General features: G+C 32.7%; 2 protein-coding genes across 3 annotated transcripts; both read right to left on the bottom strand.

The window, feature by feature from the left end:
• Nucleotides 1–92: 92 nt before the first annotated feature.
• LOC110782989 (beta-1,3-galactosyltransferase GALT1) lies at nt 93–7,011 on the bottom strand. Of its 2 annotated transcripts, none has more exons than XM_021987280.2 (8): nt 6,854–7,011; nt 4,599–5,604; nt 3,446–3,681; nt 3,065–3,346; nt 2,253–2,381; nt 1,619–1,798; nt 775–882; nt 93–632 (listed from the first exon to the last, which is right to left on the bottom strand). In XM_021987280.2, the coding sequence occupies exons 2-8, from the start codon at nt 5,392–5,394 to the stop codon at nt 414–416; spliced, it is 1,950 nt and encodes a 649-aa protein (XP_021842972.1). In that variant the 5' UTR covers nt 5,395–5,604; nt 6,854–7,011; the 3' UTR covers nt 93–413. The 2 variants fall into 2 exon arrangements, with proteins under 2 accessions (XP_021842972.1, XP_021842971.1); XM_021987279.2 differs by having other exon boundaries at nt 4,599–5,688; nt 6,854–7,010.
• An 8,988-nt stretch (nt 7,012–15,999) lies between these two features.
• On the bottom strand, nt 16,000–17,250 carry LOC110782836 (ribonuclease 1-like). The gene is made up of 3 exons (XM_021987084.2): nt 17,063–17,250; nt 16,826–16,981; nt 16,000–16,612 (listed from the first exon to the last, which is right to left on the bottom strand). Exons 1-3 carry the CDS (start codon nt 17,174–17,176, stop codon nt 16,181–16,183), a joined length of 702 nt encoding a protein of 233 aa, XP_021842776.1. The 5' UTR covers nt 17,177–17,250; the 3' UTR covers nt 16,000–16,180.
• Between the last annotated feature and the right edge of the window lie 5,895 nt (nt 17,251–23,145).

Below are 23,145 nucleotides of genomic sequence, written 5' to 3'. Positions count from 1 at the left end.
ACTCTGTTTATAAAGGGTTAGACCAATACTCTTGCCAGACTTTGAGAGTAGAAGGATTATACAATCTTCCCTGGAAGTGAAATGCAAAGATATGGGAGAAAAGGGTATTCACTATTTCATATAATAATAGCATTATGTTTTTACAGCATCTAATTATATACAGTGATAACATATGCTTAATGCTTCTCCCTGGCATAATGCATATGACTCAAATATGATACAAGCCGAAATATGGCCAAATCCACAGAAAGCAGCTACTCGCCCTCAAACTCAAAGAATGATGAGAGGTAAAAGAATATGGTAATGCCTCCTATATATGCAATCCTAAACCTACATCTATGCAAACGCAATGGTTGGTTGGTTGGTTGGTTGGTTGATTGTTACAGTCAGTCACACATCGCAAAATTTCTTACTTAGCTCATACCATCTCCACAACAGAAAGCACGCTTTGTTTCTTGAAGTTTTTGCCATAAACACAGCATGTCTCTCGGACCTTGATAGTGCGCGACAACATAACCATCCTTGCATCCCTCGTTATAGACTCTCATTTCATTCTCATACCTGACGTCAAGCCCTTCTTTCTTCAACGCAGCAATCCAGATTCCCATTGCTACATCCTCCAATTTAAACATCTGCCATTTACAACAATAAGATTATGATGTTTTTAGTGTATGATTTATCACATAGCAAATTAGCAACAAAATATTTAATACAATTTTATCAGCCTTCCAAAACAGAAAATCAAATATTGTTTTCTCTCAGCCTCTCAATTACCTTTAGTTGCCCGTTTTGATGTCTCTTAGAGATTGCATTTGCAATGTCGTGCGATATAACATAACCAGGACCATGTGCCCAAGGTGGGTAAGTTTCTTCAGGCCATTCCTTCATGAACATACACATTAAAGATTAGACAACCATAGAGAATAGTAAGATTTGACTGCACATCATACAGCAACATGCTACTGTAAGATATAAGCATTGAATTGTATGCCTCTGATTAGTAAAAAAAAAAAAAAAGGAATCTCGTAAAACATATTGCTCTTGTTAAATATTCTTGCAGAAATGCATACACTAAGAAATCGTAAAATCAGAAACTTCGATGGTTTTGAAGATGGATGCTAAGTGGAGATCTTAAATCAACTCAACAGTGCAGACATCAGATTTAGTGCAATGGTGAATGGCCAAATAGCGACTAAAGTATAGGTGTTATTTTGCTTTTTATGAATAATCTTTCAGGCATGGAGAGTACATAATATCTGCGGACCAGATCTTGTATGCTTTTGCTTCAGTAGTTTATGTTGAGATTTAAGCATAAGCAGAGGAACTGGTTGTAGTGTTGTACCTTGCAAGGCACAGTCAAGGCTATTTTACTTTATTATTTTTGCTCATTTGCTTATTTACCTTCCAAACGAGTAAATGAGCAAAAAAATAAAAAGCCTTGGTTGCTCCCCTAACTTGCAGCCACTAGAAAAGAATAACCATAGAATCACATACAACCAATTGAGTATTCTGGGCTAAATTAAATTTTACTCTTAGCTTTAATTTGCTTGCCTTTCTAACAAATAAATATTATCCAATAAACAGACAAAAACCGAAGAGATTAGATGATTATATTTACCTCAATACTAATAAACCATTTACTGTCGGGACTCCGGTGAGGTCGTGAGTCAGAGTTAATGAGCCCATAAAGCAATCCACGGGTTACATTTATCCTATCCAAGGAAGCTATTACTTCATCAACACGAACAAAAGCATCATCATCTGTCTTCATGACATATTTTGCTGAAACAACGTCCGTCTATTGCATCATTGTACCAGAAGTTAGTAACAAGTTATATTAAATTATTAATGACAAAAAGAGTTATTTTCACAACAGAATTCCAAGTTTCCAACATATGGCCTGGTAGATAATATTTCACAAAGTAGTGTGTATTCTAACTCATGTCACATGACAAGTCTTTGTTGGATATAGATTAGAGACTTCATGGATAAAAGTTCAAAGTCTCATTGTTGGACAATCTCACCTATTGAATAGAGCAAATTAATAACAATTTTCTTTTTTCTACCTTACAGTGATCTGACAACACCCCTGACTCCTAATAAGGTCACACCATGGGAACATTTTCCAACAGGCCATAGATTGAGACAACTTATTTTCTCCGGTATATTTTAAGAGAGGACATAACTGAATGGAATTTCCTCTTCATCATAGGAAAAGCGAAGGCATGAATAATAAAGCAAACAAGACTTACCCCAAAAACACAGATGGCCACAGTCTTCCACGTAATCAGGTTGTAATAGTCTACAAATGGCATCAACTGCACATCTCCGTAAGTACGGGCTTCATTCCACAGCTCCTCATTTACTCTTTGGTTTTTATGCTGTGAAAAAGCTATCTTCTTGAGTAATAATCTTTCTATATCTTTGAGTGCAGATTTACTGATTTAGATAATGAAAGTCAATCTCCTAGAAGCTTATACCAAAATACATACTATTGCACATAAAAAATACCAGTCAAAAGGACTCAAGAAGTCAAGAGTATAGTTTTTGCTTTTCCAAGGCATTTAAAAAAAAAAAAGTAAGCGTAGTATCTCAATGTACTCCCTGTTTTCATCAAAATGTAAGGATCGCTCATTGGCATCTTAACTGAGGCGTGTTAGTGCTTCTGATTGCAGCATTAAATTCTTTTTACTTTGGTATTTGTAGTATTGCATTTAGTAATAATGGAGTAGCCTATATAACTAAAAGTCTAAAAGTCATCAACATCTTTGATTGCTCAACGACACCATAGTACTGGAAAGGGAAGATAATTGTGAGACAGTGCCCCTTTGTTAAGAGTTACAAAATGGATGATTTTCTATTTCTAATGTGTTGCCTAGATTAATAGAAAAGCATAAAACTAGATATCAAACAGTACGCACTATGCAGGCAACTGTCAAAGGTCAAAATTTTGGTGGTCAGTTGCAGATAGGAACCAGCAGCCAATTATGTGAATCCTAACAGATGGGCAAATTTTTTGAATGATTGCCCGATTCAACATATGAATTAAAGTTTAAAGACTCACCAAACCAACAAAAAAGCGCACTGCAACTGATCCAGAGCGCACTGCTGGATATTGCATCCATGTTCTTCGAACAGCCATTCGACGCTTGAAGTTGTTAGCAGTAGAGAAAACCCCAATAAATAGATCTAAAGACTTTCCATGTGGAATTGGAACAGCCTTCAGAGTTTCCAGATCACGAACATGCTCCACATCCTCAGATGTTGGCAGACCACTTGCAATGATTGAAATCAACTGCAGATCTCCAGAAATTCTAACTTCACTAACAAGCCAAGGTTCCAACGTCTGAAATAATTGGAAAAGGCAGGTGAGTTGAATGAAATAAGCTGGATTTGTTCTAAAGCATCTACAGAGAAATTATTAGAGGAGCTTTAAGACCAGCACCTCACGATAAGCAAAGGAAGTTATGTGCTTCCCATCAACTGTCATTTGAATTCCCTCTGACCCAACCCTAAGTGTTGCAACAAATGGATAGCCCTGTCTAAAAGGAAAGTATCGCCGTCTTTTGAATCCATCATGAACCTGTGAAGATCCATTGGAACCATTCACATGTGTTAACGCCTTTAATGTTTGATTGACATCCTTCCCCACCATTTCATTGCACTGATCAAGCTCATCCACTGTAAAATTTAGAAGAGGGTCATGCAACAAAACATATGCAACACAACATGATTTCATTCAAACACAACTGTAATCTGAAAAACATTGGAAAATGTCAAGAGTGGAATAGTCATGGTTATTTGTATATTTAGTTCGAAAGAACAATGGTCCTGAATCCTGATAAAAAAAAAAACCTAGTCTTATCTAGAAGTCTGAATATCAATGAATGTAAGACAAAAGTATGATCTATGCAAAATTAGGATGAAGCATATGAACCAGAGGTATTTCTCATTGTGCTCCTCTAGTATACATAATCTAGTTCAGCAATATCCAAAAATTAGAAATAAAAGAACTAAAAGCTGCAAACTCAGATAGCACATGAAAACCATACAGGAAACATGAGGGTTTCCTGACATCTACAATTTCAGACAATGATAGGATTTTTGAAAGGAAAAAAAAAATCTGGTTAAAATTTTCTACACCTTATAGAGGTTTAGAACTTTAGACTTTAGACTTTAGAAGAAGCTTTTTCAAATGAACACACATCACATTCGAGTAGAGTCAGGAATTTAGAAAGCATGCCAGAAGTCCAGAATATAATAGTATAGTTGCGTATCAAACTCCAACAACCAATCACAGTCATGCATTACTATATTAACTTATTAAGTTATTAAAGAGTTCCAAAGATATTTTTTTCCCCTGAAAATGTCAGAAATTTGAGTGTTTGACATAGCAAGTAACTAACAGAAACTCTCCAATTATCAACACGATTGAGAGAATACTCATGTTTTAAAGTATTTTAGAACAAAAGTGAAAAGAAACTACCAAGCAATTTGAATTACTCTGACATTAATTCAGAATGATGAGAATCTACACTTTCACTCAAAAATAAAGGAATTGAGCATGATATATTCCACTCAAGAAGAAACTTAATCACCTTTCTTATTACTGTCGGTCTCAGAATTTGGGCAGCGCTCCTCTTCACCCCAATCATGTGCAGCAGTCCAGGTGTTTTGAACAATAACAGGGTCCTCTGTTATCTGATCTCCATGTAGCCTGATATTATAGTGCAGTATAATAGGTGGATCTGGCTCTCCAGGTATATGTTCCCCGGTTAAGTCAATCCGAACGTTACCAAGAAGGCCATTTGGAATGCCAATAAGTGTAACAGAAGAACCTTGAGTCAATCCACAAGGCACCCCTAACCTAAAATTACTATTGTTAAATTCTAAGTCATTCATCCTCTTAAGATAGTGCGGACACTGTTTCTCTTTTGCTTTCATGGAAGTGCTATCATTTACGTGAAGCTTTTCTTCTTCAATCACAGTCATAAGGCCATTCCATGCATGTGAAGCTTCTCTAGTGGCTTCTACTGCATTTGGCAAAGCCTGAGAATTATTAATTAGGTGCTTCAGCTGGTTCCAAGTCAGCAAAGAATGATGTTCTTCCTTTGTAAGGTTCCTTCGAACAAAGAGACCGGAGATCAGAGTATCTGTTGGAATTACTTGGGAAGCAATTTTAGGACTTTGAACATCAGGTGCGCCAGTAGAGCTTATCCATTCAAGAGGATTAGTATTAACCCATTCAAATGGATTAGTTGTATTGAAAGATAAAGAACCAGTAAAGGAACTTTGCCCTATGGGATTTTGCATGATGGTGTATCGCAGCACCAGCAACATGAAGATAGAAGAAACTATAATACCCGCATACCATTTCTTCATGTCTTTCATCATTAGCTCCAACAAAGAGAGTCAATCAGCAAAGTGGAGCTTAAACGTGAAGGTGCAGTCTCAAACTAAAAAGCACATGAAGCCAGGAACAATGAGACGACATAAAGCTATCACACAAAGACTGATATTTGAAAGCAGGCATGAACCAGATCATTGAACGCATTTATGTAATCGATTTCAGATCATTTAGCGGCATCTTCTCAGAGCGGAAATCTGTAAGACCAAATTTCATAATTAAAGAGAAGATTATCTGACTAGTTCCTCAAGGACAATATAAGTGACGACTCAACCCATATCCTGAAAATCAATAGTTAGAGCACAAGGTCATTTAATGAGGTACAACCAAACAAGTGAACAACCATAGAAATATTAAAAGCATTACAGAAATGCTAATTTGTTTTCTTGCCATTCAACCTAATTGAGGTCATAAGGAAAATAACGAGCACATTTGTTAATGCTCTATAATCTTCTCTACTCCGTATTCAGAGCTCTGACTAATTGCATACTTGGTATTAGACACTGCTAGAGATGATTTTGAAAAGGACAGATCAAACTGTATCAGCGATTAAAAACCAACAAATTCGAACTCTATGCTATAATCTGAGCATAGCCATGATTCACTAGCTAAATAACAGGTGAAATTGACTAAGGAAAGGACATGGGTTTGGATTTTCACAAATGGATGCATATTGCTGGTCTAATTTGAAGTGCTGAGTAACAAAATCCAAAAATCTGAGGCTCAGATTCAAAAATTGAATGGTCAAGTAACAAAGAGAAACTCCAATGTCACTATGATTATTGCAACTACCACTAAAGTTTACAAATCAAAATGCTACAGTGAAAAAGAAAATCCCATTAGATTTACCACTCAAAAACCCAATTAGGAAACCCCACAACAATGTTAACAAACATTTATTGAACAAAAAAATCCACTGCACTACATATAAATATCCAGAAATTCAATAAATTGCATCCAATTTCAGGAATTATACACCACCGTTGTTAATAAGTAGTTCAATACAAAATCACGAACTATTCTAATACTTCTTTTCACAGATTCAGAGTTAGCTTCTTGCTTAATTGGTTAATGTCGTCCGGGATTGAACCCAAAACCTCAGATCGAATCCCTTCTGCATCACTACCGTATACCCATTGCCAATTTTTCTTGCCACTATGAGGAGACACTAATTACTTCAAAAATAATTAACAATCTCATCTAATAATAATATCTTTCCAACCCACCAAAATGAAACGAAAAAGATCAATTTTTTATACTCTATAAACATGAATAGAAGATCCCACATTGAAATCAAATCAATATGAACTTAAAATAAACAAAATTGAGGGTAATTATGAAAAAAAAAAATACATAAAAACTAACGACTAAACTTCAATTTGTAAGCATAACTGTAATTTAAAAGCTGGAAACAAAGATACAAAAACTTCTAAAACAAAAACTGACCTTGGAATGGAATAACTTCAAATGCAGAAATGGTGGTAGGAGAGAGAAAAGGAAGAGAAATTGAAGGGGACTTTAATTGGTTTGAACAGTGGTCTTCAAGTCTACGCTTTAATGGTGGTACTACCAACAAAACAAAATTAAAATATTTCTTATATAAAAAAAAGGAAATTAAGTCGAGAGTAGGTTTTAAGGGAGCAGTGTTTTGACGAGTCCTCCCTTTTCGAGTACGGAGTAGTATATTTTGGTCTTTTTTTTTTTTAAAGGAATTTTTTGGTCTTTTTTTAGGTTTTACTGATTACTCCCCCGTTTTTTTTACGCGAAGGTGGATAAAATACCCTTATGTTATGTTTGGTTCATTCTTCGTACGATTTTGACTCAAATGAAATCATCCGAACATTTGTGAAAATATATGAACTTTTAAAAGAAAACTTACATGGTTTTGTTTTTTTAAAAAAAATACTTAGAAGTATTTCTTAAATTGTCTTGAAAAAAACTATTATAACTTAATTTTGTTAAACTTAGTTTGTATAAATTTATATGAACTTTATTTTCTTGAAATAATTCAAAATAAGTTAAAGCGCATATATTTGAGTGAAAATGTCATAATACAATATTAATCAGACTTTTGAAATATCAATAATTCAGTTGTAAGATTTTCTGCATGTAAAATTGTGTAATGGTGTTTAGATTGTCGACATGAGCCAAAGTATTATTAAAGCCAAATCGGTAAATTGTATAATCATGTTGAGGGAAGGAGGAGGATATGGGAATTTGTGATCGGATAGAATGGAGATGAGTAGTGTGCGCGAGTTCCTGATTAGGGATAATTTTTAATCACTAATGACTTAATAACTTTTATATTATAACGGGACAACTTTTAAGAATTTCGAGTTAACTTTTACTTTATTACAATCTCTATTATATACGAATATTAAATACTATCTATATTTCTAAAGAGTTGCACCATCTGACTTTTGACACTGTTTATTTATCTTATTTTCACAATAACTTTATACTAATAAATATAAACAAATATTATTATGTAAAATATTGGATTTGTCTCAATGTATGTTTTAAGTATGTCAACTTTCTACAATTTTTATTAATATAAAATTACAAAAATTGATGATCAAAATTATATGTCATTAAACTTAAAAATTAAAATGCTGCAACTATTTAGAATTTGCGATAAAATAATCTCCCATTTGTTTATCCCCGTGTACCCTTATGATTTAAGAGTGTGTCCTTGTCATTTTAGCACACATCATCAAAGTAAGCATCAATGTGATGTCTTGACCAAAGGTTGGTCAGGTGTCTCCCTTTTATTTATTTTTTATTTTTATTTTTATTTTTTTGTTTTCTTTGGTCAATTTTGGGGAATTTGTTGAATTTAAGAGGTGGAGAATCGTATTTTTTGGATGGACCTATGGCTCCAACCTTTCTTCATTTTATTGGTCAAATTAACAAAAAATAATAACTTGGATGATTTTAAATTGTAATTTTGGTCAACATGTTACTAATTTAAACCATTTTTATTTTTTTGCAAGACTATTATTGTAGTCTAGATGATCATGTTAATTAAAAAAAACCATATTTTGAATAAAATAAAGAAAAGTTGACATTTGAATGGATTATGAGAGAATACCAACAAAGTAAACATAAAAATAAATTAATGGATATCATTAAAGTCACAATTTTTCCGTATGTTTAATGGTTTAATAATAGCCTATACGGAGTAGTGTAGAAGAAAAAGGCTTAGTCAAGGTTGTTACTAATTCAATTCGCGGCAAACAAAAAAATAATTATATATTACCCTATCCTTTATTTTATTTTATTTTTAATGGAAATTTTATACTCCCTCCGTTTTACTAAAATAACTTTTTTTATAAGTATTTCCTAAATTATGCTCAATTGCATTCTAGGCAGCCTTCAATTCACTGCTCGGACCTTTATGTCCCTAAACATATATTGATATTTTGAAATTATATACTGAATCATCATAAACTGAGTTGAAACAGCTACCCATCTCTTGTAGGTGGGTAAATTATATACTACGTACAATAAAAAAAAATCCAATAAGACATCTCATGATTTTTTTTCTTATACATAAATAAAGAGACATGGTCAAAGTTTTTAACTTTGTTTCCATAATAGTAAGCGGGTTGAACTTAATTAGGAAATCAGAGAGAGTATTTATCTATTGTATGTATCTTATATAATTTGAGTCGATTTAAAATTTTAGGACTCATATTTAAACTAGGACTCATATTTAAACTAAAATATATTCCCTCCGTCCTAATTTAATTGTTGTATTAAGTTTTCACATAGTTTTATGCTATAATTAGATGTTGACTTATCGAATACATCATGTGTTCTCTTTTATTGGCTGCGCTTTGACTTTTACGATTGCCAACACACATCGTTGACCATTTATATCTCTAACTGTATATAAATAAAATTATAAAAAGTTGATATTGTGAAAATATAAATTTGAGGTAAATCTAACAAGATTCCTCATGACTATGTGTTAGTTTATACGAAGTATATACTTCATCAAAACCGGTCAAAGGAGGTTATATGAATAATGCAAAAGTCAAAATGTTGCAACTAATAGGAAATAAGGATATATATTTTAATAGGTGCAATGGGAGACAGTGGAGAAATATTCAGATTGAATGAGAGAAGAAGTGAAACCCTAACTTTTGATAGTGGGAAGAGAATGGTAAAAACATATTAGCAGGTCATCAGGTCATGTCATAAGAGGAAATATGACAATTAAATTGGGACGAACGGGAAAAAAAGTGTGACAATATTACGTTGGGAGGGATGGATTATTGATTACTCCCTCTGTCCCTTAATGTTCTTCCCATATCTTAACACTATTCACAATTGAAGAGAATCTTGAATTACTACCAATAAATAAGAAAAAAATATAGTCATGTGGGGTCTTATTTGATTCGTCTCAATGAGTACTTTAACAATATGAAAATTTATAATTTTTAATAACACGTAATTAGAGATATTAACGATGTAAAATATGCATTGGCAAATGTGTCAAACTGAAATGCGAAAGAACATTTAGGAACAGAGAGTAATTTTTATAGGTAAAATGTTTTCATAATCACCGTTAACATACTTGTAATTAATTCTAATATGGCTTGATATGATCTGATCGGGATGTCCAGAGTGACGGGGATTAATCTAAACTGATCTAGTCTAGTCGATTTAATTAAAATTGATCTGGTATAGACTGACTTGACCTAATAGATCTAATTAATTTGAACTGTATGATCTATTTGGACTGATTTGATATGAGTTGGACTGATTTGATATGAGCTGGACTGATTTGATATGCGTTGAAATTATACAATGATATGATTTAATATGGACAGATCTAATATGTACTCGTTTGTTTGATTTGGAATGATCTGAGTTGAGTTGATAACTTGATATGATTTGATGTTGACTAATCTAGAATGTTTTGATCCAGTCTTAATTAGTCTGGTCTAATTTTGTTTGATTTTGATCTAATTTAGGTAGTCTGGGTTACCTAATTTAAACTTATTTTTTCTACACTTATATGTTAAACTTATTTTTCTAAAATGACATGATCTAAACTTTTTGTATGAAATCAAATGATATAATAAGACCTTAAATAAGCATTATGGTATTGGAATTAGGTAAATGAAACAGGCATTTGTTATGTATTTCTTTTTATTCGGTGCGAATGAATCATGAGGCCAATACAAATTACAAATTAGGGCGGAGATTCGAACATGAGACTTATCGTACACATACTCTCATTGTTAACCACTAGGCCATAAAGACATCATTGGTAACCGACTAACAAAACCTCATTAGTGGTACTACTTGGATGTTGCGAATGTTAGAATTTTTTTAGGGGGACTAGAAATGTGTACTATGAGAAATATTTACCGTGTTTTCTTATTGATTTTACGAAAATGTATGTAAAATTATATTAGGGTTATCCAAAACTAATCTAATAACTATAAACTAATTACCACAAAATTAATTTACATTAATTTCTATATACATATTCTATCATCGTACTTAAGACAAATTATAGCTATTTTACTTGTCCGAGGTTTGCCAATGGAAAAGTGATGTTTTGTTGTGTGCTTTATCACACAACGAGCGAACGAGATTCACTTTTTTGTTGCCAAGTCCTAAATCCACTTTTGGCGTTACACCATGTTTATCACATCACAACTACTGCTACTACTACGATGTCCAACCAAAATCGCTTAGAGTAAGAATTACGAAAGAGCGAGGATCTATGAATTGAAACGGGTGTAAATGTAATACTAGTACAACACTAGTTAATTATAAGCCAAATCGTTGTAAATGCATAACTGTACTTTCATACCAATTACATGCATGTTGGTTCAATGGTGATTGAGGTTGAATTGAACTTGGTAGGAAGTACTGCATGTTCGATCCTACGCAACAATAATTGTGAGGGGACTGAAACCTATCCACTCGGAACTCACCCCGAATCCGAATTAACCTTAAGGGTGAACCGGGTGGTAACACCAAAAAAAAAAAAAAAACTACTTTCATTTTAGTTGTCTTCATTTTTTGTTTTTGTTTTTTAATAAGTACTTCATATTATTTTATCTTACTACTTTTTATTCTAAGGATATTCTCTTTGGTAACCTTAAGTTTCTTAATTTTCTCTTAGGTAGGTAACCTTAAGTTTCTGTACATATTAAACAATGACATTGATGATGTTTTAACCAATTTGATTAACAGTGGTTAACATCTGAATGTACAAGAATACCCTCTTCAATGAGTTAGTACACCATTCACCTATACTCACTAACTTTTCATCAATTGAAGCACTTCAAACAAAAACCATTGCAAATCAATTGATGTATTATCCGAATGAAAATGTGGGAAACTAAATATCATTATTTGAAAACATTGCAAATTTAAAATTTCTGATAAATTGATAACTTAAACAACAACTTGGTTGCACAATAATGAGTTGGGTATTAAGGTTTATTGGTTTGGGTTTATATAAGAGGAGGAAATAATTTGGAGGGAAAGAGTCTTTTCAATTGGGAGGGAAAACTAGTTTTAAGGGTACTTAGTAACGTAATCATTAATTGACTACATTTAGTCTAATAATGTAGTTTTTAATCAAAAAAATAAGATAAAACCATCATTTATGCAATTATTTAATTATGTATAGAAACTTAAGGCTACCAGAGAGTCAATTCTTGTTTTCATTTTACCAAAGAGAAAAATTAGAAACTTAAGGTTACAAAAGAGAATTCCCCTTTATTTTATGCTTTGCTGTTAACAATGGCGGATCTTTGTTGTGGCTGGGGTGGGCCTGGCCCCCCGACCGAAAAATTTTGTAGTGTATTTTTAGTTACGGTCCCCCTAAAATTTGTGTATAATTGTATAATTACATAGTATATTGCTTAATTTTTTTTCTACCGGCCCCCTCGTAAAACCGTTCAAGGTCCGCCACTGGCTATTAACACTGTTTATTTTGGAGGAAACCACTTTTATTTGTTCCATTTCATAAGGAATAGATTTTTTTTTTTGACATCAGATTAAGCTTATACTTTCTTCATCCCTACTTTTTTTTACCCTTACTATTTGTGCGGAATTCAATGCAATATTTGATCATTAATGTATTCAGTTTCGTATGCGATTTTTTTTTGTTTAAAGTTAATGTTTTGAATGTACTTATTGAGACGAATTTAACAAGATCTCACTTGATAATGTATTGATGTATATAACAGTGTAAGTTTAGGGTCAAAATTTTCATACTTTGTACATTTAAAGTGTAAAAACCTTTCAAAAATGGAGTTGATAGAATGATAGTATCAAATAAAAGAGTTTATATAAATTACTTTCCCCGTCTCTTTTTATTTTTTATGTTTGATATCATGCACACGATTTAACATGTAATTAATGTGGATAAAGATTCTCTTTTTGTTTAACTTAAACTATCCAAATTACGTTTGTTAATAATAATTTCACTTTTATCGAAAAATTGACATTGAAAAAATGAGAAATATGATGTTCCAACAAGGGAGAGTGTGAAAGATTTAATGGTTAAAACGATCCAATGAATTTGATTGGTTGAAATAATCATTTGCCACGATTTTTAAAAGAATATTACGAACTCTTGTGCTACACTATAAAAAAAAGATTCTAAATATAAAAATTAAAATGAGACACCGAAAAAAAAAACGTAAAAAATAAATTGGGACCGAGGAAATACTGATTAAGTTTTGAGGGCCGTTAAATTAAAGGCTCATACATGCACATAAGAAGAAACAAAGAAATATTTGTGGTCAGCTAACTTGGAGACATGTAAAAGCATTTGCAGTAAATAATTACGCTTTCGTATTAGGGTTATCCAACAAACATCATTACACGATTATTATTGTGCTTTGTCTTTAACCAACGTGTTGCGTCTACTTTCTCTTTTGTGTCAAAACTCAAAATCTAAGGAAGGAGAAAGAAGAAATTAAAAACACCTCCAACTTCGTAACTATTGATGGATATGTCGGCCGAATCACTGCCAAACAAAAATATTGGGTTTAAATAAAAAATTTATTCATATTAAAATTAATGTGTCAACTTGACCTATCAGTTCCGAATTAACCAACTTGATATAAGTTTAACGCATAAGGTTTCATCTTTAAACCAAATGATAACTTACATATCTCAATTATTAGTAAAATTTAATTATTTACAATTGGAAAAAGTTTTAGAATTTTAATTAGCATTTTATCATTATTTAAGAAAAAAAGACTACGTAACATAACATAACATGACATAACATTTTCTCAGTTTTTAATACATTATCACTTTGACTTGACACGAAAGTCAATACAAAAAAAATTAATATCTCTAATTTATATATTAGTAAAAATTACAATAAATAAATAATATTTTAAAAATAAACATTGAGATTAACCCAAAAAAACACTTAAGTAGACATTTATCTTTACAAATTACTAAATATATATGGTAAAAATTACTATTGTATAAATAATGTAAACAGTAAAATAGTGCATCTATGAGAAACAAAAGACGTATATAATTAAGAAACAAAAGAAATATATGTGATACCATTTGAAAATATTTGACGTACCTTTCTCATTCTATAACGTCAAAATATATACTCGAGTATTCTATGGTTAAGCTAAGGCTTAAGGATAATAGGTAATTACACAATAATTGAGAAATAAATTAATTACATAAATTACATTACACATAGCAATATTTATTTAATTTTTTTTTGTCAAATAGAAAGTGTTCTTAGCATTAGTGGATTACTCATGTAAAATTTACAATTCAATGGCCTCTTTGTCAAAGAAGAAAAAGAAAAAGTAAACAATCCAATAGTTCAATCTGAGAGGGCCGTCATCATAACCCATAAGGCCTAAAGCCCACAGCCCAAAGCCCAAAGCCCATGAACGCTACGTGTAAATATGTGGCTGGCTTCCTTGTCTTTGGGCCTCGAGCAATATGCCAACATGCTTCCTTGTACTCAACATTGTTGATACCCAAATGAAAACACTCCCTTGGACATTTTATTTTATGTACCCATTGGTCCCATTCTGAATTTCTCCGCTAAATTGTCAACACCGGCCTTGTATACCAATATACTAGTACTTCAGTAGTATAAATATTTTTCTCGGTTTTTTATTAGAGGACACAATTTGATTTTGACACTATTTATACAAGCTCATTTAAAATTTGTGATTTGTACTTAAGAAAAACATAATCATGTTGGTTCTTGTTAGATAAAAACATAGTGATATTGTGTCTCGTTAGATTCGTCTCAATAAATGTTCTTTATATATCAACTTTATATATTTTTCTACCTATCCATAATTGAAGATATTATTGTCTGAAATCTTGCATCGGAAAATGAAATATAGTTAGATTAATCTCAAATATAGTTAAAAGGATTAAAATATAGTTAGATTAATCTCAAATATATTTAAAATTTTATGTTGGAAATCCTAGTGAGAAATACGTAGTACAAAAGAAAAATGAGTGGGGACAAGGGAATGTGGGAAGTCCCACATGGGAAAAACATCAACTACTTTCAATGTTTATATTTGGGGACTTGAATGAAATATTTGTTCAAGAAAGCATGTGAGTGGCATGAGTGGACACACAACACACACGCGTGCGGGTCGGGCCTTGGTACTTGGACGTGGGGTGGGTTTTGTGATGTTGTTGTAACTGCCCCACTAATCATTCAGTAAATCGTGGTAACTTCCACTGCTTCCCATTTACTGACCGTTTTTATGTCCACTACTAGCCGTTTTATGGCTGTTACAATTCCACTATAAATACATACTCTAAACACTGTTCTCATTTTTCTGGGCAAATATTCTGGTCTCCAACCGAGGCTTGTGAGTGCACACAATCCTTGGTGTCGTGTTAATTCTGGAGGGCAACCGCAAGTGATCTACTTCATCGGAGGTAGCGCGGGATTGTCTTTTAGAGCAGTGGTCCGGCCACGGCGCGACAAGTGTTCAGTTTGTATATACGCAGTTAAGTTGTTTCAATTACTTATTTAGCTAACAATGTATACTCCGTATATACTGAAAACTATAAAAAATAAAATAAAAAATGAGTACATAGAAAAAAGGAGTGTATAATTGTCCAATATTACTCCGTAGGAAAGATTTGAAAATAAATTCAAGATAAATGTTATGGAGATACTCGGAATCCTAGTATTACTAATTGATTTTTGTAAATTTACAGGTGTTTTAACTCGATCGGTTCCTGCATATGTGATGGGTTAATGAATAATTTTGTAAAAGAATTGACAATTAATGTCTTGGAAGTTGGGATGAGAATTCAATGGATTCGATTTGTGTGGTTAAACCCACATTCTCCTTGACATAAAGTAGAGACTAAGAAAAGGAACGAAGATATCAATTACAGATCGAGGAGGAGACATTCACCAATTTAAAATAAGGATATCATTATACCGCCTACAGTTCTACACAATGAAGTCAATAATGTCGACACGTTTATACCTTGCAATGTACTCCGTATTTTTGTAAATTAAGTTCATACAAAATGAGACTTGTTGTTATTTTTTTTCACGGTATTTAGGTAAACGAGTCGAGTCATGCTGGATTTGATAAATATTATTATTGAACATATACAAGTACACTATTAATTAAAGGGGAAAATACATCTTTACTTAATATAATTGACAATTGAGATATTGTCATAGTGGTAGCTTAATACATATACTTCATAATGTATTCATGAAGTAATTAATGAACCACATTAATTAATTTTCCCTGATTAATAAAAGGAAGGGAACTGAATTCTATTATCGCAGTTACCACGTCCACCAGGAAGGTAAGGGCATTGGATGAGTTTCTTTCCAGTCTTATCAGAACAAAAAGTGACTTGCCAAATTTGTTTGTTACCTTTAGCATTTGTGTTACAAACAATCCATGGGTGGAACCCGCCGGTGGATCGAGAAATGGCCTTCTTTATGGATTTGAGGGAGTAAAACCGGTTATCCGGTCTGATACCGGCTCTTGCTAGGGCTTGTAAAATGTTTACCTTGTTCTTAAGGTACAAGGCACCCTCGAAGTAGGCAAGTTCACCTAGAATGTCTTTGGTGCATGTACCATGCTTGTTCCACAAATGCACCCAAAATTTCCTTCCGATTTGTGGGCATGTGAACGTTGGCCATGATTGTTGTAGTCTCTTTTCCATGTACTTAATCTGCAATAATGTAATTAACACAAAGTTTATTTAACCTCTAATTTAAGAATAATAAACTAACTAGGATTTGTTTTGACTCATCACTTTTGTCAAACTTTATGAGTTTTAGGGAAAAACAAATATTTGATAGCTTTACCTATTAAAAAGCGTTCATAATAAAGTATACTTGTATAAAATAGGAGGTACGGAGTTACATAGTAATAAAAGAGTTACCCGGCCAACATCATAATTGTCATCACCGCAATTGTAAGGGAAGCTACCATCATTGTAGTAAGGCCAAAGCCCATAAATCGTAAAATCTGGTTTTGGCTTTCCGGTTGGTGGGTCACAACATACTGTCCCTCTTTGGTTACAATATGATCCTAGCCACTGCATGAAATAATGTACAAATATTATTCCTTCTGTCATAATTTAATCGTCTCACTAGGTAGTACTAGCATGAAATTTTACCTGTTGTACAAAGTAGAAAGCACGGAAACCACCGGTTCGATAGCCAAGAGCACCCGTCGATAAACTTAATAGTATAACAAGCTTAAAAAGCATTAAGCCCCTATTTTCTCCCATTCTCTCAACTATATATCTTTGCTCAAACTTTAGATAATGAATGTTTAAGGTTAATTGGATGGAAGAGAATGGGTTGATAGGCATGGTATATATAGTATGTGGAAGATGGCCACCACCTCAAAAATGGAATTAGTTTATGTTATATGATTCTTCCATTTAATTGCTTATAATAACGTGCATATCTAACCTAGTGGCATCAAATTATATGAATTGATGAATATTTATTATGTTTAATTGTTTAATTGAAGTACGTACATACCGCGTCATTGTGATCCAATACAATTACATGCATATACATACTATTATACAATTTATACTCCATCTATAATCTATTAGCTAGAGAATTTACTATCTTTGTTTTTAGAGTTCGATTAATTGGTTATTTGTATTTCAAAGGTTTCTTCTTAGAGATAAAAAATACTACGTAACAACTTTTATAAAATGTTTCCATACACCTCAAAGAGGTATGTGATACTTATTAGACGTTTCTCAGTATGGTTGGTTGTTAGAAATGAAAGGCACTATTAACAATGTACTACTAAAAGTAGTGAGTGTCAACATATCGTGTTAAACTTCTTGGTGATGTTACTCAGTATTTAATGTCGGGAACAAGACTCATCACAACCTTTTATGCCTCTCTAAACTTATATTTGCTCGCACACAAAAAAACTTACATACGAATGACCAAGTGTATCGTGAGAAAGTATTTCATCTAAAGTGAAATTATATTGAACGAACATTACGACGTACTACTAGGTACTTCTTTCGTTCTAAAAATATTGTAACATGGGAAGTATATAGGAGTAAATTTTAAGAAATTAAAAGGTAAAAAGGGATGACAAAGCTCGTGTGAATTATCCACAAGATCCTAGTGGGCAAGAAACCTAATTAATTAGGAGTTGATAGTAAGGTTGTATTGGAATATTTACAACGCCAAAAGAAAACATTAAGTTTCCTTAGATCAAAACGTTATACTCCGTAATATTTGTGTTACTTTCCTAAATGGTAAATATAACGTTGTATGTAGTACTCCGTATTATACTACTACGTATTATTTATGGAACGGATGAGGAAAATCAGTACTGTGTACAAAGGAGTAAATACTTTGCTCCGATTTTCTCTCCGTGCATGCATGGTTAACACCACTTCAGAAGCATGCACTGATGAATAGAAATTTGGAAATAGCACAAGCTCAAAATCCAAGAGCTAAGTATGCTCCTATTATAGAAGAATGTGTGAGAGTGATGGATAGCTCAGTTGGTTAGAGCTTCCATCCCGGTTTCAGGTGATCTGGGATCGATTCTCATCCCCGCCCTTGTGGCTCATTTGTACCAAAAAAAAAAAAAAGAATGTGTGATTTTCATGATACTGAATCAGATGGAGAAGATTAATAGTCATAGGGAAATCATATACTAATAGTAAGAACATGATTATTGGCGACTTTTCAGGAAACAAATGAGGTAATAAAAGTCAATTCGATCGATTAGACAACAATTTGATATTACTATGCGAGACAATCATAATATCGGATAAGTCGATCATAAGAGGATAACTAACAAATGATCAGTTTTAACAACCGAGAACATCCGTCAAAAAACAACCGAAAAAACAATTAACATTTTGCACCGTACGGAGTATTATTTTGGAAACTCATATGTTAATTTCAGGGAACAATAAAAGAAAAATTGATAGGAATGAGTCTAACTTGAAGCAGTCCGTAAAATATAAGTCTACTTTTTGATGATCTTGCCAACATCTGAATTTTCTTCGAATTGTAGTATGCAAATATTTTGTTATCATTATAGATGTCGTATGGCTGATTATTAATGATATTGTTTTTCCCCGTCAAAAAAAAAATCATTTATTCAAGCTGGTTACCGTAAAATCGGGGTAATATATATCCATGGTTATGCTCTTATACATCCGTACAAAAGATATCTATCCCATGGTAATCAACTAACCATTATTTCGGAAAAAAACAACCTGTGATACAAGCTAGGTCTCGACTCTCGACAATTGCTTTCCGGCCAGAGCGGCGTTGCGAGTTGCAAGTGACAACATGGGAATGAATTGAAGTTGCTTAGGTAGGCCGTAGGCGTCGGACATAATAGAAGCAAGCAATGACGCAAGTAAGTAGCTTATCGTTTGACATACGGAAGGAATGCATGCACATGTTAATGATATAATGTACTACTTCGTCTTTTAACTTACAACATATAACCACAATTAACGGTCATTTCCACATGTTCAGTTGACTTATAAAACCATCAATATGCATGTTATTGTTATATTATTCAATTCCCATTACCTCAAAGCTGGCCTACCTACCTTAAGTTTATATCCCCATCCACAACCACTTGCTACCTTTTCATAATACAAACTTTTCTAATTATTGATGATACAATTCAAACAGATCGATAAAATCAGATTATATTATTGTAACTTATCAAATTCTATTTGATAATGTAAATAATCTTGATCAGTATGTATACAACGTACATAATTATGTAAACTTCCTAGAAGATGTACATATAGGAATATTTTTTAAATGTTCTTTATGTTAGTTCAGAGTAAGTTAGGTCCTATTCTTTACATTCACTTATTTCAGGACGACTAATATAATTAAATTCGTATAAGGATTAGCTAAATACGCAATACAATTTATAACTAACAAAAGGTCCCAATAATACTTCTTATTTCGTATAAAGTCTCGATAAATTCAGTTAAGTTTAAATATATTCTTACTAGTCTTATATGCACGCGATACGTGCGAAATTATTTGAAAAACTTAAAATTGTATTATTACAACTAATCACAACAAATATTAGGCACAAAAATATTCACAAGTTCATATTTAAAAACATGAAGGTCATGCTATAGGTCAATTTTGCAATCTAAGTTCATATTTAACTAATCACAACTATTGCATCAATCAAAAAAAAATCTATGTATGTAAATAATAATCAAAGTAATAAACATTTAATTAATCAGTTTTTTAAAATAATAAGTAATCAGATTTACATTAATATGTAATTGTGAAGAGCTGAGGGTATTTTCGTCTTTTAGTTGGTGGACACCAAAAGTGTGATTACGAAAATAACCCTCCCCTCTTAGCTTATATAATAGAGATATAGCCGTACACCCGGCTTATCCATTGATGATTTAGTTTGGATGCGTCAAATGCGTAATTTCGGTTTTTGAATAACAATACAATGAAAAACGACTTTGATGGAATTTATTATACAACTATTCCGTACACTACGGATCATGGGGAGTACAACTAGTACGGTTAAACGTGTACACAAGAGTCTAAATAATGAGTGGAAATTACTGTATTTGGGAGAATCTCCGCTTCTCTGTCTTTATCTTTTCCTTAAGCCAAATTAGAATAATCATTAATTAAGAGCTTACTTGTGTGATATTGAAACCTTATGGAGGACGAATCAATAGATCGAGCCCAAAAGTTTAGAGTTACTAAGTATTAAAGTGTTGGAATGTGCCTTCATCGAGTCGATCAAGTCCCTTTCAATTTGTAATTCCTCAATTTATCTTTCTTGCATATATGTGAATGTAATCAACACGCTAGTTAACCATGTTAAATTATGTGTTATTTGTTTATGTTTTTAATTTATCTTTTTAATTTGCATACATTATAGTAGTAACAAAAGAAACAAACTTTATTGAGGCGTCTAATTACATAGCATGTCATTGTCATAAATATTAGAGAGTTTAAAATCGTTACCGTTCGATCCATAGTTTTATTGGGTAAGTAGCTTAACTGTATTATTTATATCTATAATTTTACATTTTTACTGATGCTTACAGTAATTTCAGTAGTTAATTTTAAACCTATAAAGGCTATAAGTATGATATAATATACGGATATTTCATGAAATACCCCCGAGTTTTGAAGTAATTCACCAAATGCCCATCAAGTTCCAATAATTCACCAAATACCCCTGACAATTGACTTAATGCCCCAAATACCCTTACTGATAACGGTCCGTTAGTCCGCCGTTAGCCTAGTTTCATAATTCACCAAATGCCCCTTTTTTAAAATTTATTTCACCAAATACCCATATTATTAAACTTATTTCACCAAATGCCCCAACCTTAAAAATAGTTATTCTGATGTTCCAACGGCTAGTTTTTTCGTTTGAAAATTAGCCATTGCTTATTGTTTGCTTATGCCTTCTTGATCCACTAAAGTCGTGATAATATCTAAAGGCTAATTTTGAACAAACGTAGTACGAAGAGAAAATAATAATGTTGATTCTGTGTTCCACTCAATACAAAGCTACGCAATTTATAGGTATCAAAATAACAAACTAAGCCTTATAATAAGGGAGAAAGATACTTAAGAAATGAATCCAAGCAACAAAGAAAATCAATGTTCTGATTAACGAGCTGAGTGGGATCGGATATCTTGAAATGACAATTTGTACATTAAACCCAAGGCATAATCCAAAGAGAAGCTAGTAGGAAACTTATTCCTGATTTACAGCTACGATGCCAATTATGAGCTTTGGATCTATTGATGTCACAAGGAAATTTGACAAGCATCGACTCATCGTACACAAATTCAACTCCACTGCTTCAACCCAGGGACGGGAAATACTTGAGGAGAATCTCAGAACCTGTTTCGAGCTCCTTATTCTAATATGGTCAGTGGAGGAACCAATCTCACTATTTTCCTTTTCCAGCAGTTAATATTAACAATTTAACATTCTTGAATTTCGACAAGCATCAACTAGCGGGCCAACTTGTACATCCAACTCTATACCAATAATAAGACCCTGCCCTCGGACTTCTTTCACATGGTGTTTGCCTCCCAATTTCTTTGCTAAGTGTTCTTTGAAGTCTTGACCTTTCTTTTCTAAAAGTACTTGCTTGCTCTCCTGAGTCCTAAGTTCTGCCTGTCCATCCCAAACCATGAAATAAATAGGATTAGCCTTTCTTCATTTCAAAATCAAAGTAAGATGCCTTGTATTGACATTGCAGTATCAACTTTTTCTTCATTTGCTTCAAGTCCTATTGCATCTTACTGTTTCCCCTATTTTCAGTACTTTCTCCTTCGTCTAAGCTTCCCCTGTATTGTCCTTCATGCTGCTGCCCCCTGTTTTCTTGCTCAACTACTCCCTTGCACTATCTCAGATTGTTGCAAGGATCACACTTGTAGTACAACCTTTGTGGATTGAGTGTTGTATCGGAGCTTCAGATGACGAATTTCCTATCACAATAGCAAAATTGGTTAGGTACTCTAATATATGTGGACTCATTGTGTGTGGATGACGATTTTGAAACAAAACTCATGACACAAATCTAATGCAATTAGCAAAGCAAAGAAAAACAACATCTAAATTACAAGAAACATTCAGAAAGTGGGTTTTTATAGCCAAGCAAGACCAATACTTTTCAAACGAAAAAACTAGTCGTTGGAACATCAGAATAACTATTTTTATGTTTGGGGCATTTGGTGAAATAAGTTTAATAATAGGGGTGTTTGGTGAATTATGAAACTAGGCTAACGACGGACTAACGGACCGTTAAAAGTAAGGGTATTTTGGGCATTAAGTCAATTGTCTGGGATATTTGGTGAATTATTGGAACTTGATGGGCATTTGGTGAATTACTTCAAAACTCGGGGGGTATTTCATGAAATATCCGTATAATATACTCTCTCAATTACACTTTGACTTTTAACACTATTTAAAAATTTCAATTTCACTATCATTTAATTTGTGATTTATGGTTAAGGAAAAATATAGCTGTGTGAGGTTTTGTTTGACTTTTATCTCAATATGTAATTTCGGAATATCAATTTTTGTAAATTTTACGAATACAAAATTAGAGATATTAATGTCCAAACATTTACATTGACAAGCGTGAAAATGTAAAATTGTCCCTATTATTTTGAAACGGAGGGAGTACATTCTAGGAATATCATATCAGTATTTTTTACTGGATTT

Source organism: Spinacia oleracea, chromosome 1 (assembly GCF_020520425.1).
Source record: "Spinacia oleracea cultivar Varoflay chromosome 1, BTI_SOV_V1, whole genome shotgun sequence".
Lineage (NCBI taxonomy): Eukaryota > Viridiplantae > Streptophyta > Magnoliopsida > Caryophyllales > Amaranthaceae > Spinacia > Spinacia oleracea.
This window is presented reverse-complemented; position numbering and strand designations above follow the sequence as displayed.